Raw genomic sequence first — 18,279 nt, forward strand, 5'->3', positions numbered from 1 at the left:
TGAAACCGCACATAAGGCATAAGTACTAAATAGAGCATAACTTATACACATACCCAAATTGATGACAGGATGTCTCCTGTCAATCATACATCATATTCAAATCTATTGGCTCCCCCAACTCGCGCCAAGCCGCCGTCTCCCGCTCCTCAGCCGTTATTACCACCGGGTCTGCCTCCGTGAATGGCTGCCATAGCAACCCCATACCCAGAAGGCAGCACTCCAATAACCAACCAATCAGCGAGCCGCAAGCTGAGGACAACCCGCTCTCAGTGTGCGTCACTGGTTGCGTAGGGCCGCGCAATCGTAGAAAAGTCCGCGTCCGCGTAACCATAGGGACAGCAATGTCCGCATAGTTGGTTACCAGCAGCCGCGCATGCGTCAAAAAAAGCGTTAATGTAACCATAGAAACGACGCTGCTCATTCCGAAAACATCCGCATGGCGACATCCATGTGTAATTGCTATGGCAGCCATTCACGAAGGCAGACCCGGTGGTAATAATGGCTGAGGAGCGGGAGACGGCGGCTTGGCGCGAGTTGGGGGAGCCAATAGATTTGAATATGATGTATGATTGACAGGAGACATCCTGTCATCAATTTGGGTATGTGTATAAGTTATGCTCTATTTAGTACTTATGCCTTATGTGCGGTTTCATGCCCATACTATGGTTATCATTGTATGCATACTTTTTGATCCTTGATCACTAGTCTATGGGGAAGAATGTGATGTTTACATTGTGAAAGGAGGGGGAGTGTCCTTTATCATGAGGGGTGGTTTTTAATATGTCACTAGGTATATATGTTTGGTGCAATTTTTGTAATACTTTGTCTGCACTGTTCTGATGAAGGGGACCCTTTGTGGCCCCGAAACAATTGTTAACCGTAGTGTTGACATATGATACATTAAACTTCGCTCATTGAGAAGCTGGTGTGCTGACCAATCTCTCTACTTCTTGGATATTGTTTGGGATGATGCTTAGCGTCCCAGGTCAAGCACCCGAAAATCACTAGGACAAGTGTGCCGCTCTGCACCCCTTCTACTCACACTGCTACAATGAGCTGATAATATGTGTGATCAATAGTCTTATCAAGAAATACTAATAGACAAATCACATTATCAATACTGCCACTACTGCATTGTTTTTGTGCAGCCCACAGTACAACACTACTGATTGTAACTGATCTATAGTCTATGTCATTTCAATTTTACAGCTCTCCCGATCTCTGTCCCAAAGGATCCTTTTTTGTTTCCTGAAATTGAATAAAACAAATTGCAGGGCTTTGTATATCTGTGTTGAATCTGCCTGCTTTCATCACAGCTACTGGTAGTAAATCTATCATCTGTATGTGATTTAAATTTTCCAGCTCTTCTGATTCCTGTCTTAAAGAAAACCTGAACTAAAAATTAAAAGTCAAAATACGCATACACAAGTCATACTTACCTTCCATGTAGTCTAGTCCTCAGGGTCTTTCTCCTGTCCCGCGTCCTGTTTGTTCATGTGATCAAGGGAATTTTCCGTCCTCCATTTTGAAAATGGCCATTACCCATAACAGCTTTCTGGTCAGCACACAGTTAAACTGTAACATCGCCCAGTTGAGCCATAGGAAAACATGGACATTACCGGGTACATCAGTTTTCCTCTCAGCTATAACTGACAGCAACTGATATTTCAGATCTGACAAAATATTGTCAGAACTGGAAGGGATTATTGTCAGAAGAAAATGGTGAGCTTCTGAGAGGAACTGATGGCAAGGTAACTATGTAATGTTCATTTGAAGTTACCTCATGTGTTTATTTTAAATATTTTTTTCTCAGTACAGGTTCTCTTTAAGCCCCATACACACGCTCAACAGCAGTCTTTTATGCAGCACAATTATCAAACAACTTTTGTTGTGAAACAAGTTGAAACAACCACAAAAAGTTGTTTGCTGTTGTTCAAACAACTAATAAGACGTCAATCCAACAGTTGGATTGATGTCTTATCAGTAGTTTGAACAACTGATCAGATGTTCTTATGGACCTATGGGTTGCAGGGCATATTTTGGAGATGACATGTGGATATGTAATCACTAGTTGGCAGTGTAGGAGGGTGACATCCTTCCTTAGTAAAGTACAAACAAAGTGCAGCTGTCATTATAGGTAGAAACAATATTTAAGAAAGTGGGTGCCTTGCATGTTTTGTTAGCCATTGCAATGAGGTAGGTGCCTAGGTAGCTCTGTTCTTTAGGTTAAACAAACCAGTAACTATCCTTTATTATATTAGCATCAAATATTGTTATTCTGCTGCTTACAGGGTCAGAATACCAGTTTCAGTCTAAATCATTTCAGTCCGTATATCTTGTACGTAGGAATTCAGAAGACACCTCTCTTAGCAACAACAACAAATAACATTTGTAAAGCGCTATTCTCCCATAGGACTCAAAGCACGTAAGCATGGCTCAGACCAATAATTGGTTGACTGGTAAGTCGTGGAACAGAGGAAGAATTTTATAAGTCTGGAAATGCCAGGCTAAACAGGTGGCTTTTCAGTCTTGATTTGAATAACTCTAGGGATGGGGCTGTCTTTACTGAGTGTGGTAGGGAGTTCCAAAGAGCAGGGGCAGCATGACAGAAAGCTCTGTCTCTAAAGGTTTTGAGGTGCACTCTGGGACCAAGTTTATAGATCCTGCTCATGGGCGTCCGCAGAAAATTTTCCGGGGGGGGGAGGGGGTTCAAAAAGGTGGGGAAGAAATGGTGCGTAGCGCGCCGCGCCGAAGACTGCGGTGAAGTTGTGCCGAAAAATATGAGGGTTACATTGTGCGGTGTGCATAAATGGGTGTGGCCATGGACCAGAATGTGGGTGGAGACAAATTTACATGAACTTAGCAATGTGGGACATTAGATTGGGACAGTGGTGGCAAACCTTTTGGAGGCCGAGTGCCCAAACTGCAACCCAAAAGTCACTTATCTATCGCAAAGTGGCAACAGCAATTTAAACTAAATACAAACAAACGTTTTAACTCATACATGAACATTATGGAAAAGCCAAGTTGAAAATAAACTGTGAAGATGAACAATTTCATCCATCCTACTCCTGAAAAATGTATTCTTTTTTTTTTTTAGAACCTCCCAGTTTTAGTTTCTGTTTTAAGAAGCTAAATAAGTAGGTTTAATGCTAATTGTCTCATATAATGATGATTCAGCTTTTCCCATAGTCTTGCAGTTAGCAATCATGTGACCCCCAACAAGACAAATTCAACAATCATGAGACCCCCATCAAGACGATTTCAGCAATCATGAGGCCCCCAACAAGACAAATTCAGCAATCATGAGGCCCCCGAACAAATCATGAGGCCCCCGAACAAATCATGAGGCCCCCAACAAGACACATTCAGCAATCATGAGGCCCCCAACAAATCATGAGGCCCCCAACAAGACAAATTCAGCAATCATGATGCCCCCAACAAGACAAATTCAGCAATCATGAGGCCCCCAACAAGACACATTCAACAATCTTGAGGCCCCCAAAAAATTCAGCAGTCATGAGGCACATAAATAGACAGCTTTTCACATAAATAGGTGGCATGCCCCCTTAATATGGTAGACACCTCTCACCTGGCTTCTCAATTCTCCTCGCCTGGCTTGCCTGGCAATACTGTTTTTGGCTGGATTGGGGATGATGTGTGGGCTGAAAGGCCTTGCGGTGATGCAGTGGCTGGCTGGCGGTGATGCTGTGGCTCGGTTGGCTGGGGGTGATGCTGTGACCTGGCTGGCGGTGATGCTGGGCTGTGTTTGGTTGGTTGAAGTAAATGCTGGCCTGACTGGTGGTGATGCTGTGGCCTTTTTGACAGTGATTCTGGGCTGGTTGGCTGGTGGTGATGCTGGGCTGGCTGGCCTGGATAGTTTAGGTAGTGACAGGTGCCCCCTAGTTTAGGTAGCGCCAGGAGCCCCCAGTTTAGGTAACGCCAGGAGCCTCCCAGTTTAGGTAGTGACAGGTTCCCCCTCAGGTTAGGTAGTGACCGGTTCCCCCCAGGTTGGGTAGTGACAGGGACCCTCAGTTAGGTAGTGATAGGTGCCCCCCAGGTTAGGTAGTGACAGGTGCCCCCGAGGTTAGGAAGAGACAGGGACCCTCAGTTAGGTAGTGACAGGTGCCCCCCAGGTTAGGTAGTGACAGGGACCCTCAGGTAGTGACAGGTGCCCCCCAGGTTATGTAGTGACAGGCGCCCCCACGTTAGGTAGCGACAGGGATCCCCAGGTTATGTAGCGACAGGGACCCCCAAGTTAGGTAGTGACAGGGACCCCCAAGTTAGGTAGTGACAGGGACCCCCATTTAGATAGTGACAGGGACCCCCAGGTTAGGAAGTGACAGGGACCCCCAGTTTAGGTAGTGACAGGGGCCCCCACGTTAGGAAGTAACAGGGACCCCCAGTTTCGGTAGTGACAGGCGTCCCCCAGGTTAGGAAGTTACAGGGACCCCTGTTTAGGTAGTGACAGGCATCCCCCAGGTTAGGAAGTGACAGGGACCCCCCCCCCCCATGCTAGGTAGTGACAGGGACCCCCAGGTTAGGTAGTGACAGGTGCCCCCAGATTAGGAAGTGACAGGGACCCCCCGTTTAGGTAGTGACAGGTGCCCGCCAGGTAAGAAAGTGACAGGGACCCTCAGGTAGTGACAGGTGCCCCCCAGGTTAGGTAGTGACAGGGGACCCTCAGTTAGGTAGTGACAGGTGCCCCCCAGGTTAGGTAGTGACAGGGACCCCCAGGTTAGGTAGCGACAGGGACCCCCAGGTTAGGTAGCGACAGGGACCACCAGGTTAGGAAGTGACAGGTGCCCCCAGGTTAGGAAGTGACAGGGACCCCCAGGTTAGGAAGTGACAGGGACCCCCAGGTTAGGAAGTGACAGGGACCCCCAGTTTAGATAGTGACAGGCGTCCCCCAGGTTAGGTAGTGACAGGGACCCCCAGGTTAGGAAGTGACAGGCGCCTCCAGGTTAGGAAGTGACAGGGACCCCCCGTTTAGGTAGTGACAGGCGCCCCCAGGTTTGGAAGTGACAGGGACCCCCCGTTTAGGTAGTGACAGGCGTCCCCCAGGTTAGGAAGTGACAAGAGTCCCCCCTCACCTTGCAGCATCAGACCTCGATCAGCGGGCGACCAGTTAGAGCGGGCACACGGACGCACCATATCTATATGTGGAAGTGACGTCACTTCCGCATATCAGTGCGGTGTGCTAGGTCCTAGCGCCCGCACTATTGGTCACCTGGCTTGCCTGGCAATACTGTTTTTGGCTGGATTGGGGATGATGTGTGGGCTGAAAGGCCTTGCGGTGATGCTGTGGATCGGTTGGCTGGGGGTGATGCTGTGACCTGGCTGGCGGTGATGCTGGGCTGTGTTTGGCTGGTTGAAGTAAATGCTGGCCTGACTGGTGGTGATGCTGTGGCCTTTTTGACAGTGATTCTGGGCTGGTTGGCTGGTGGTGATGCTGGGCTGGCTGGCCTGGATAGTTTAGGTAGTGACAGGTGTCCCCTAGTTTAGGTAGTGCCAGGAGGCCCCAGTTTACGTAACGCCAGGAGCCTCCCAGTTTAGGTAGTGACAGGTTCCCCCTCAGGTTAGGTAGTGACAGGTTCCCCCCAGGTTGGGTAGTGACAGGGACCCTCAGTTAGGTAGTGATAGGTGCCCCCCAGGTTAGGTAGTGACAGGTGCCCCCGAGGTTAGGAAGAGACAGGGACCCTCAGTTAGGTAGTGACAGGTGCCCCCCAGGTTAGGTAGTGACAGGGACCCTCAGGTAGTGACAGGTGCCCCCCAGGTTATGTAGTGACAGGCGCCCCCACGTTAGGTAGCGACAGGGATCCCCAGGTTATGTAGCGACAGGGACCCCCAAGTTAGGTAGTGACAGGGACCCCCAAGTTAGGTAGTGACAGGGACCCCCATTTAGATAGTGACAGGGACCCCCAGGTTAGGAAGTGACAGGGACCCCCAGTTTAGGTAGTGACAGGGGCCCCCACGTTAGGAAGTAACAGGGACCCCCAGTTTCGGTAGTGACAGGCGTCCCCCAGGTTAGGAAGTTACAGGGACCCCTGTTTAGGTAGTGACAGGCATCCCCCAGGTTAGGAAGTGACAGGGACCCCCCCCCCCATGCTAGGTAGTGACAGGGACCCCCAGGTTAGGTAGTGACAGGTGCCCCCAGATTAGGAAGTGACAGGGACCCCCCGTTTAGGTAGTGACAGGTGCCCGCCAGGTAAGAAAGTGACAGGGACCCTCAGGTAGTGACAGGTGCCCCCCAGGTTAGGTAGTGACAGGGGACCCTCAGTTAGGTAGTGACAGGTGCCCCCCAGGTTAGGTAGTGACAGGGACCCCCAGGTTAGGTAGCGACAGGGACCCCCAGGTTAGGTAGCGACAGGGACCACCAGGTTAGGAAGTGACAGGTGCCCCCAGGTTAGGAAGTGACAGGGACCCCCAGGTTAGGAAGTGACAGGGACCCCCAGGTTAGGAAGTGACAGGGACCCCCAGTTTAGATAGTGACAGGCGTCCCCCAGGTTAGGTAGTGACAGGGACCCCCAGGTTAGGAAGTGACAGGCGCCTCCAGGTTAGGAAGTGACAGGGACCCCCCGTTTAGGTAGTGACAGGCGCCCCCAGGTTTGGAAGTGACAGGGACCCCCCGTTTAGGTAGTGACAGGCGTCCCCCAGGTTAGGAAGTGACAAGAGTCCCCCCTCACCTTGCAGCATCAGACCTCGATCAGCGGGCGACCAGTTAGAGCGGGCACACGGACGCACCATATCTATATGTGGAAGTGACGTCACTTCCGCATATCAGTGCGGTGTGCTAGGTCCTAGCGCCCGCACTATTGGTCACCTGGCTTGCCTGGCAATACTGTTTTTGGCTGGATTGGGGATGATGTGTGGGCTGAAAGGCCTTGCGGTGATGCTGTGGATCGGTTGGCTGGGGGTGATGCTGTGACCTGGCTGGCGGTGATGCTGGGCTGTGTTTGGCTGGTTGAAGTAAATGCTGGCCTGACTGGTGGTGATGCTGTGGCCTTTTTGACAGTGATTCTGGGCTGGTTGGCTGGTGGTGATGCTGGGCTGGCTGGCCTGGATAGTTTAGGTAGTGACAGGTGTCCCCTAGTTTAGGTAGTGCCAGGAGGCCCCAGTTTACGTAACGCCAGGAGCCTCCCAGTTTAGGTAGTGACAGGTTCCCCCTCAGGTTAGGTAGTGACAGGTTCCCCCCAGGTTGGGTAGTGACAGGGACCCTCAGTTAGGTAGTGACAGGTGCCCCCCAGGTTAGGTAGTAACAGGTGCCCCCCAGGTTAGGTAGTGACAGGGACCCTCAGTTAGGTAGTGACAGGTGCCCCCCAGGTTAGGTAGTGACAGGGACCCTCAGGTAGTGACAGGTGCCCCCCAGGTTAGGTAGTGACAGGTGCCCCCATGTTAGGTAGCAACAGGGACCCCCAGGGTATGTAGCGACAGGGACCCCCAAGTTAGGTAGTGACAGAGACCACTGTTTAGGTAGTGACAGGGACCCCCAGTTTAGGTAGTGACAGGGACCCCCAGGTTAGGAAGTGACAGGGACCCCCAGTTTCGGTAGTGACAGGCGTCCCCCAGGTTAGGAAGTAACAGGGACCCCCCAGGTTAGGTAGTGACAGGAACCCCCAGGTTAGGAAGTGACAGGGACCCCCCCCATGTTAGGTAGCGACAGGGACCCCCAGGTTAGGTAGTGACAGGTGCCCCCAGATTAGGAAGTGACAGGGACCCCCCGTTTAGGTAGTGACAGGTGCCCCCCAGGTTTGGAAGTGACAGGGACCCTCAGGTAGTGACAGGTGCCCCCCAGGTTAGGTAGTGACAGGGACCCCCAGGTTAGGTAGTGACAGGGACCACCTGGTTAGGAAGTGACAGGTGCCACTAGGTTAGGAAGTGACAGGGACCCCCCGTTTAGGAAGTGACAGGGACCCCCCAGGTTAGGTAGTGACAGGCGCCCCCAGGTTAGGAAGTGACAGGCGCCCCCAGGTTAGGAAGTGACAGGCGTCCCCCAGGTTAGGAAGTGACAGGGACCCCCCAGATTAGGTAGTGACAGGGACCCCCTCACATTGCAGCGTCAGACCTTGATCAGCGGGCGACCCGACCAGTTAGAGCGGGCACACGGACGCACCACGCTCTATATGCGGAAGTGATGTCACTTCCGCATATCAGTGCGGTGTGCTAGGTCCTAGCGCCCGCACTATTGGTCGCCGTCTGACGCTAGGATGGGAGGGGGACAGCGGGCATCCAGGGCAGGGCAGATGCCCTAATTTGCACGACGTCCGGACGCCCGTGATCCTGCTGATCTGAGGTTGTGAGAGGTGTGGTGCAGCTTCAGCAAGTCCTTCATGTATCCAGGGCACAATTTGTGCAGTGATTTGAATGTCAGCAGTACAATCTTGAAGAGTATTCTCCATTCTACTGGTAGCCAGTGCAGTGAGCGAAGGCTCGGTGTAATGTGGCAGTGGTGAGGCTGGTTTGTTAGTAATCTGGCAGCAGCATTCCGCAATAATTGTAGGCGGAGCAGGTCCTTTTTGCGGAGGCCTGCATAAAGGGCATTGCAGTAGTCCAGCCGTGATGTGATTGTTAATGTTTATATCACATGTGAACGCCTGCATTAAATTGTAGTACCACAAGCTGATTGTCTGTTTCTTGGTTCACTAGGAAATATGTGGAGCGGGAGCTCTTCAAGCCTGATGAAATCCCTGAAAGGCATAACCTGTCCTACTTCCCAACAGTGAATGACTTAAAGAACCACATTCATGAGGCCCAGATAGCTCTGGGTAGTGGAGAGCTCATCTACAACCAGGAGACTGTCCCAGCAGCACTAAGAGAGGTAACTGTGTTTGAATGTGTATGAAAGCTCTAGGGTAATGATCTCTTCCACACCCCTCTTCTACCACCGGGTAGCGCTGTAACGCTGACATGGTCTTCTGGTTCCCGATCACGTCATATCATGTGATCGGAACCCGAGAAGCAGATTAAAAATACATGTGAAGAATGAAAATAAAAGTATTGTTAATAGATAAAAAAAACCTTCATGATAAAATAAAAGTATATACCGTATATATGTGTATATATATATATATATATATATATATATGTGTGTATATATATATATATATATATATATATATATATATATATATATATATATATATATACACACACACAGTATGTATATATATATATATATATATATATATACAGTATGTATATGTGTGTGTGTATATATATATATATATATATATATATATATATACACAGTATGTGTGTGTATGTATATATATATATATATATATATATATATATATATATATATATATATTTAAGTGTTTTTGTGAGAGAACGCGGAAAAGCCGTCGCGTGTACTGACGGCAAGGCGGCTGATTCCGCGTCCAACATGGCGGTCTGCACGGGGAAGCATGCATCTAGTGACATGGCAGAACGCGGAAAAGCCGCCGCATGTACTGACCGCAAGGTGGCTGGTTCCGCGTCCAGCGCGGTGGTTTGCACGCAGTAGCGTGCAGCTAGTGTGGCTGAGCCTGTTAGTTCACACAGGTTTAGGAATACGCGCGCACGCGCTGAAAGGCAGTACTTTTATGATGGCCAGGGAGGGATCAGCTGACCAGGCCGGTCAGCTGACCTCAGAGCTGGTAACCATTGGTTGATCACTTCAGGGTGGCGCCAGAGAGCACTGCGCTATATATGGGAACTGCTGGGCACTCTCAAATTGTCTGCCGTTGCGATCACTACGTGGAAGCACTCAGACCTTAGTCAGATCCAACAGTGTGTTTGAACCAGGAGGACCTGGGAATTCACACTGAGCCAGATTACTTGTGTTATCACTCTGTTATACTTCAGACTAGTTCCAGGGTGTAGAGACCACTGACCTCACACTCAAGACTAGGGAACTTGTATCATCATTCTGTTATACTTCAGACTAGTTCCAGGGTGTAGAGACCACGGACCTCACACCCAAGACTAGGGAACTTGTATCATCATTCTGTTATACACGAGCTGCAGAACGCAAATGGAGGAAATCCCGCCACAACAATGATTTCCTGGGATACAAGACCAAGTTGCAGACGTACCATACTGCCCTCGCTGATAGTAAACAGATATACTTCACTCACTTGATCGCTACCCAAGCCTCCAACCCACGTCATCTTTTTGCCACCTTCAATGCCCTACTTAACCCCACACCTCCCCCCCCCCAACCTCCACCCTCTCAGCCACTGACCTATCAAACTACTTTATCAACAAAATTACAACATTCCGGAGGGATATTTCTCTCCTCCACTCTATCGCCCCCGCCTCCCCACCACATCCGACTCCTGACTCTTTCTCCTCCCTTACCTCCTTCAATCCTGTCACGGTGGAGGAAGTCAACCAGCTGCTGGCAACTTCACCTGCCACTTCCTGCCCCCTAGATCCGGTCCCATCTGATTCTCTGCGCCCACATTTTTCTGATCTGGCCCCTGTCCTCACCCATCTGTTCAACCTCTCCTTCTCCACCGGCATCTTCCCCTCCATATTCAAACAGGCCACTGTGCTTCCCCTGCTAAAGAAATCTTCACTTGACCCTGCTCTGCCATCCAACTACCGCCCAATCTCTCTCCTCCCTTTTGCCTCAAAAATTCTTGAACGCCTGGCCCAACAACGCCTGACCAACTTCCTTAACTCCAACTCCCTTCTCGATCCCCTGCAGTCTGGTTTTCGCACAGCCCATTCTACAGAAACAGCCCTCACCAAAGTGGTAAACGACCTTGCCCTTGCCAAAGCCGAAGGTAAATACTCCATCCTGCTCCTCCTGGACCTCTCCTCGGCATTTGACACTGTCGACCACTCCCTCCTCCTCCACTCCCTGCAGCTAATGGGCATTCAGGACCTAGCCTTAGCCTGGATCTCCTCCTACCTCTCCAACCGCTCCTTCACAACATTTTTCAATGGCTCCTCATCCGCTCCTACACCCCTCTCAGTTGGTGTTCCTCAAGGTTCCGTCCTAGGACCACTCCTGTTCTCACTCTATACTGCCTCAATTGGTAAAATCATCTCCTCCATGGGTTTCAATTATCACCTGTATGCCGACGACACCCAGATATATCTCCACACCCCAGATCTCTCCTCCTCTACCATGGGCAAAGTCTCTGCCTGCCTCACATCCATTTCCTCCTGGATGGCTGCCAGGTACCTGAAGCTTAATTTGGACAAGACTGAGCTTCTAATATTCCCACCCCGCACAGCTGCACCCCTCCCAGATCTGCACGTCACTATTGAAAATACTACTATCCACCCTACCTCCCAAGCCCGCTGTCTAGGCGTTACTCTGGACTCTGAACTTTCCTTTACAGCCCACATCCAAGGTATTGTCAGATCCTGCAACTTCCACCTCCACAACATCTCCAAGATCCGCTCCTACCTGTCACTTGACACCACTAAACTCCTTATCCATGCCCTTGTCATCTCCCGCCTAGACTACTGCAATTCTCTTTTATCTGGCCTCCCCTCTAACCGTACTGACCCACTTAAATTGGTAATGAATGCGGCAGCCAGACTGATACATTCTTCTCACCGCAGTGCCTCTACAACTCCGCTCTGTAAAGCACTACACTGGCTCCCCATCAGCTTTAGGATCAATTTCAAAATCCTGTGCTTGGCCTACAAATCAGTGCACAAGACCTGCCCGACCTACATCTCTGATCTGGTCCACAGGCACATACCAGCCCGCCCCCTCCGATCCTCCAATGACCTGCGCCTAGTCGCACCACGCATAACTCAGTCACACGCACGATTGCAGGACTTCACCAGGGCTGCCCCTACTCTCTGGAACTCTCTCCCACCAGCCGTCAGACTCGCCCCCACCTTTAATACCTTCAAACAAGCTCTCAAGACTCACCTCTTCACGCTCGCATACCCCCCTACACCAGTATCATAATATGTTCTGTTAGACCCCCTCTCAAAAGACGCACCTATTGTCTCCACCCCACCCTTTAGATTGTAAGCCTCTGGCAGGGCCCTCCTCCCTAATGTATCCATCTTGATTATGCAATCTTACTCACAACCACCCTTCTTGTAGACTCGAACAGTCTCTATCTTGACCTATGACACTGTATTGTTATCAAATCATTTGCATGATCTTGTTTTGTTGTGAGTTTCCGTATGTTCTACCTGTATGTTAACCCATTTATCTATTGTGCAGCGCTGCGTAATATGTTGGCGCTTTATAAATACAATAAATAATAATAATAATAATACTTCAGACTAGTTCCAGGGTGTAGAGACCACGGACCTCACACCCAAGACTAGGCATTGTTTGATATTTGTTATGACCTGTTGCTTTCCTGACATTCCCTCTGCTTTCTGATTCGTTACCTCGCATATCTGTTATCACGTTGCCAAACCCTGCCTGACTTGGATACCGAATCAGCCTTCTGTCTTTGTACCTTATCTGTCTGTGTGTTGCCGACCTGGCTTGCCCGACCACGAGAGCTATCTCTCTCCACTTAAGAGATAGTCTCCAAGATCAGTCAGTGACATCCACCCCTTGGAGAGTCTCAGGCTGCTGGAAGGTTTCTGTACTCTCCATAGCAGTATTTTCTGTACCGCTTAGGGTCACCTGTTCATCAGGTGGCTTACTCAAAGTTATACTGTTACACCAAACACTCACTATATATATTAAGAGGTGTCCAGAGGTTAGCACTATATCTGTATTATTGGTGATTCTGCAGATCATCCATAATCAGGTATAAATCTGTATTCTTGGTGATACTGCAGATCGCCAAAAATCAGATTCTCTCTGCGTGCAGACACCGATCGTTACAGTTTTGTTACAAATCTGCAAATGAAACCAGTGTATGTAAATGTTTACACAAAAGAAGTGCAAAAACCGAGGGGAAAAAAATTGTGTTATGCGTGCTTCCGAGTGTTCGTTTCGACCATCAGGGCGCAAGGTAATAAAGATTTGAATCTTCTCGGACTCCCTAGCATATATCTTATTAATGTAGGGTTAGACAATCTAGGCACTATCCAAAATGCTGCTTTATTCAGTCAATCAACATTAATACAGAGAGTAATGTGAAGCCAGTATGTAACAGGTGAAAGAAGGAGAGTACAGAGGGGAAAATGGGACAGGCAGGGGATCTATTCATTGGGAAGGAGACAAAGGCCACAATTCACTAAGCTCATCTCCTGTCTTTAATAACATTTCTGAGCTGTTTTTACTGTTATTACCCTGGTGATAAAGCATGCAGTATTCACTAAACAATTTACCCCAGGCAAACCTAAAGGTGGCCATACATGGTACACTTTTTCATTTTTTTGATTAGATAATTTAGTTTGATTATTCTGTTAGATCGAATTAATGACCCTTTTAACTTTTTGGTAGAAAAAAACCCTTAAAAAACAAGAAACAGGTAGAGACAGGTTGAGAGAAGTGCTTCAGAAAACAGCACTGTAGCTGACCCAAGTTGGGTCGGAGAGTTCAGGGAAGCCATTTTTGCATAGATAATAACAACTGAAGTTTTGTAACTCTCTCTGTACTGGAAACAATATGAGACTCATATCTGTGCTGCTAATGTTCTATATCTTAGCTTTCTTCCTTGGATAGCAGTAAAAACATCTCAGAAACGTTATTAAAGACAGGAGTTTAGATGAGCTTAGTGAATTGTGTTTTTAGGGTCTTCTGAATGGCTCTTTGCTTTTAACAAAAAAAAAAAAAAAATATATATATATATATATATATATATATATATATATATATACTGTATATATTGGGTTAACATATATGTAAACTGTCTGTGCAGCTCTAAACATCCTGATAGCATTAAGGATCCATTCACACTTCCAAAACGCTAGTGCTAGCTAAATTAAGCCCAGCCCGATCTTTCCTGTTTCTTGATGAATGGAGCCATATGCAGTTTGTACACTATTTTAGCTCCCTGGGATTGAGTTGTCCCGACCCCTTATGCTATTTGAAAACCTGTGCATGGCGAAGGGTACGACTAAGAAAACGATATCCTTGATCTTTCAGCTTCTGGTGTTGGATACCACCTGATCAACCGAACTGAAACTTAAATGGGAATCTGACCATCACTATCAGTTCTCTGAAGAAAGATGGCTTAAGATTCTTAACCAAAAAGCTTCCAGAGCAACGCAGAAATGATAAAATCTTGACTAGGTGGTACTTCACGCCGAGTAGGCTGCATAGGATTTATCCCAATACCAATCCTCAATGCTGAAGATGTAACGGTGCATTGGGTACTTTGCTACGCATCTTCTGGGAATGCGGTTTTATAAAACCATTCTGGAAGGATGTGCAGAAATATATTAAGATCCTCACGGATGGTAAGCCAGTAGATGATCCCTCATATTACCTGATCCACAATACTCCTAAGACATACAAAAGATTCAAGCACTCGTTAACTAGACACCTCATACAGGCAGCTAGAGTATTAGTGGCCAGACATTGGAAATTGCCTGTGGCTCCTTCCATTTGAGAATGGGTAAACGAAGTGCAGTTTATCTATCTGATGGAATCCACGATTCACACCATATATGACAGAGATGAGGCATATTCTTGGAGTATGAGGAGTATAAACAGATACCATTCTTTATTTACCGTTATTTCCTCTCTCCCCTTCAAGTTGCGTCTGCTGCTTCTTCGGATAGCACTAATTGTAAGTTCATGATAAGGAGTCGACAGGGTCGTGTCTGAGTGATGGTCTATTTTCTGGTCTTTCTATACTTTTCATGCCGAGGTCCTCATGATACCGGGGTTCCATGAGGCCCCTCTCTTTACCCTTCACTTCTCTTGTTTTCCTTTCTCTTTCTAGGTTTGGTTTTCATCTTCCATAGGAAATAAATATTGCAGATCTAATATTGAAAATATTCAAGGGAATCTGACTCTGTCTGTTAGTGAATGGTTTAGTGTTATAGTCTTAATGCAGGCTTAGGATATTGCATGCTTTACTGACTATTATAGGTCTGTGATAGAAGATTGATGAATCCTTTGGCTTTAGGATGCCAATAGCTGTGCATTTGACTAATTTGATTATTGCTCAGGCATCACTGTTCTTGGCCAATGGCCTCTCTCTTCTTTGTATTTGGAATCTGCAATATTGTGCATTTGCTGTATGTTTGCTGAACCTTTGTAAAACTCTCTTAAAAATAAAAAATATATTAAAAAAAAAAAATACAAATAAAGGGAGAGCAGTAAATGAGGGAACTGGGGGTGCTGGGTGTTTTTTATACAAACGGATCCAGAGTGGCTGGCTGGATGACTGACTAACAGGCTTGTCTATGTTCCCACAATGCAACTAAGGAAGGGGCCAAATATAATCCATGTCAATATCTTTATTTGTTGTCAGCACATTTTCTGTAAAATAATAAGAAAAAAAGAAACATGCATTTACCAAGGAAAGGTTTGTTGAACTTTTGAACATGCAAAAGTCTCCTAATTAATTGTGAAGTTGAAATATATTACAAATATATGCTTTTCGGTGACTAAACTAGTGGCATGGTGGCGAAGTGTGTCTTGCCATACCGCCAACATTGTACGTCCCACAATGGCAGAGCTGTGGAAGCCTCAGATGCTGAATGTGTGGTTGATTATTGTTTGGGACATATTTATATGTTCATTAGTCTCTTTGTAGCTGGGAATTTAGCAAGGCAACTGGTTCCTTTTTCAACAAAAAGTGATTATATTTTTTTTTCAGCTGCAGTGGTCCCCGGATAATGGCAATGTTCTCAATGAAATGGTTACAGTGACATTTGAATCTTCTCAAGAAGGTATTTATTGTATTTCACTATATCACTAACAATATGTTACAAGAAAAAATTGAACTATTCATGTCACTCATTGAATTTGTAAATACTTTTAATGCACACATAAATATCCAACACACACACAGACTGGATTGGGCAAAAGCCTGTTACATGTCAACTGCATCCAAAACTTATTTTGGTTTTAGATAAATGGATGGCAGGCACTGAGCTAATGTTTAATAGGGGTGCCTGGAAAATCGGTGTGCAGTAATCCCGATAGTAGACGATCAGCGATTGTATCGGTATCCTACTATCCCCAATTCATGATAGTAGATATTCATGATATTCTGCTATCACCCTCTGTAACCTAATTTTCACACTAACCCTCTCCTGTCTGCTCCTTACATTGCCCTCCCCCCTTCCACCTACTATCAGAAATGTATTAAGATTTAACGGGGCCCTAGGCAAGATAGTAGATTTGGGGCCCCCCTTGTTGTCTTTTTGGTAAGAAGAAGTGGAGAGAAGTCAGAGAAGAAGGCTGGTGCGCCCCTTGACACCCACTAGGCCCCAGGCACCTACCTAGGTTGCCTGATGGACATTCCTGCTCTGCCTACTCCTAACACTGACCTCTCCCCTGTATATGCTTAACACTATCCACCCCTTACCTATGTGAAGCCCGGAACTCAGCTTCAGTATAGCCAAACTCTGGTGTACTACTTGTCCCAGCCGAGTGGCTATAAAGCTGCTCAAATCCATTCCCCCATTAGCCAATAATTTACTCCCTACTTCCCCCCCCCCCCCCTTCTTCACCACAGGCCAGGCTGATGATTAACCCCCTCTCAGCCCAATAATTACCTCTCCCAGTTGAGCGGAATGTGCTCCAGCGCCGTCTCTATAGCAAAAGCAGAGTTACGATACAACTCCACCGCCACTATTTTAGTTTAACATGAGTGCCTATGGCAGTGCCCAAAATCCAGGGCAGTGAAATGCACCCAAATTCACTGCTTTGTGTCCTGGATCACGATGAAGTTGTTTTCACTGTCTTTGCCTGCACTGTAGACTTTTGCCTGCATGCTTTTCTTTTGCATTACAATGGAGTAGGTCCCATTTGTCTGGTGCCAGGCCCCAATGACCAAAGTATCGATATAGTCCGACACTTTGATCCCCTTCAGCACCACTTAATATAAATAATACATAGGCACTTTTGGGCACCCCTGCCTGCGCTGCCGACGGAACTAGTCCGACACAGCATCAAGTGCCTCAGATCAAAGTGTCAGACCATGTCTAAGATAAATAAATAGAATCCTATCAAATACTCTTCAGTACAAACTCCTCTAGCTTTTAGAACATTCTACTAGCTTTGAAAACATGGCTGTAGGGGGGTAAAGTATGGAGGTTGAGTGATAAAACTTGGTTTGCTGGTGGTGTCTCCATTTCAGTGGAATTATAAGTATAATAGCAAAATCAATTTGTGAAAGTGGACCTGAAAGAGCACAGGACACAAGGAAGACATAACAGAAATGCATCCTGTATGTATTGAAAGAGTTTAGCCTGGGTAATTCCCCATCATTTGTTTCTAATCTCTAGTTGTAATTTAATCCTCCCCATGTCACATGACTGCCTATGGCAGACAGGCAGATAAGCCCATTTGAAAGCACAGGCTGTAAACTTTGGCCTCGATTCATAAATGCTGTGCGATAAATATTCTGGTCGTTAAAATACCGCATTCGGTATTTTAGACTTTTGTGTGCTACGTAATTCATGAAGTTTTTCACAGCTGCCTTTGAAGCCCATTGCGCGGTAACAGCAGAAGTGTGGCGTTATCTCTCTTTTGTTACAAGCCATAATTACATGCATTGAGGGCATTACAATAGTAGGAGGCATCCCCGACATCCCTATAGAATGCACATTTGTTATACTGCCTCTGCTTGCTGTAAATCTCTGTCCATTAGTCTCTCTTAATATTTTATTTAATTGCCACATTTTAGATGAACCCTAACTAAGAGACTTTACATATGTCATAATTATGTGATTTTACCCACTAGTTCCTTGCATATTCAATCAGGAGCTGAATGGGTTACACTGCTGAAGGAGGTTTCTGGGGAAATCTGTTTTGTTCGGATTCTCTGCTGGCGGCCTGGGGCTAGAAAAGTTTTGTCCCGCCGGAGAAGGAGAAGCCGCGGGTCCTATCAAAATCCGATCAGGAGACAGGATCTGTTTCTATTGGCTCCTTGGCTCCCTGCTCCTGTCAGTCACAGCTGTCTCTGCTTCTTCTGCTCGTGTCAGTCACGCTTCCCTGCACAGACTCACAGAGACTTCGCATTGTTAAGACAACACCAGAGGTGTCAGTAATTATCATGGGTATTTCCGAGTGTTGTAGGCTTTATGAATTGACATTTACTAATGTGTTGAGGTAATTACCGCACAAGTCGGTAATTTACCTCACTGCTCGGTAATTTTAAGTTTTTCATGCGGTAATTCTTTATGAACTGACACTTTCCTAAGTGCTTGGTAAAGTCAGCTGTTTTCTGC

General features: G+C 47.1%; 1 protein-coding gene across 3 annotated transcripts in view; it reads left to right on the plus strand.

Moving 5' to 3' along the window:
• The window catches only part of CARF (calcium responsive transcription factor), a 125,933-nt gene that overhangs the window by 83,436 nt on the left and 24,218 nt on the right, over positions 1-18,279 (plus strand). For all 3 annotated transcript variants that reach the window (XM_068245022.1, XM_068245023.1, XM_068245021.1), the window contains exons 11-12: positions 8,647-8,818; positions 15,699-15,771. In XM_068245022.1, coding sequence (XP_068101123.1) covers positions 8,647-8,818; positions 15,699-15,771 — 245 coding nt within the window. The remainder of the gene's footprint in view (positions 1-8,646; positions 8,819-15,698; positions 15,772-18,279) is intronic.

This window comes from Hyperolius riggenbachi, chromosome 7 (genome assembly GCF_040937935.1).
Source record: "Hyperolius riggenbachi isolate aHypRig1 chromosome 7, aHypRig1.pri, whole genome shotgun sequence".
Lineage (NCBI taxonomy): Eukaryota > Metazoa > Chordata > Amphibia > Anura > Hyperoliidae > Hyperolius > Hyperolius riggenbachi.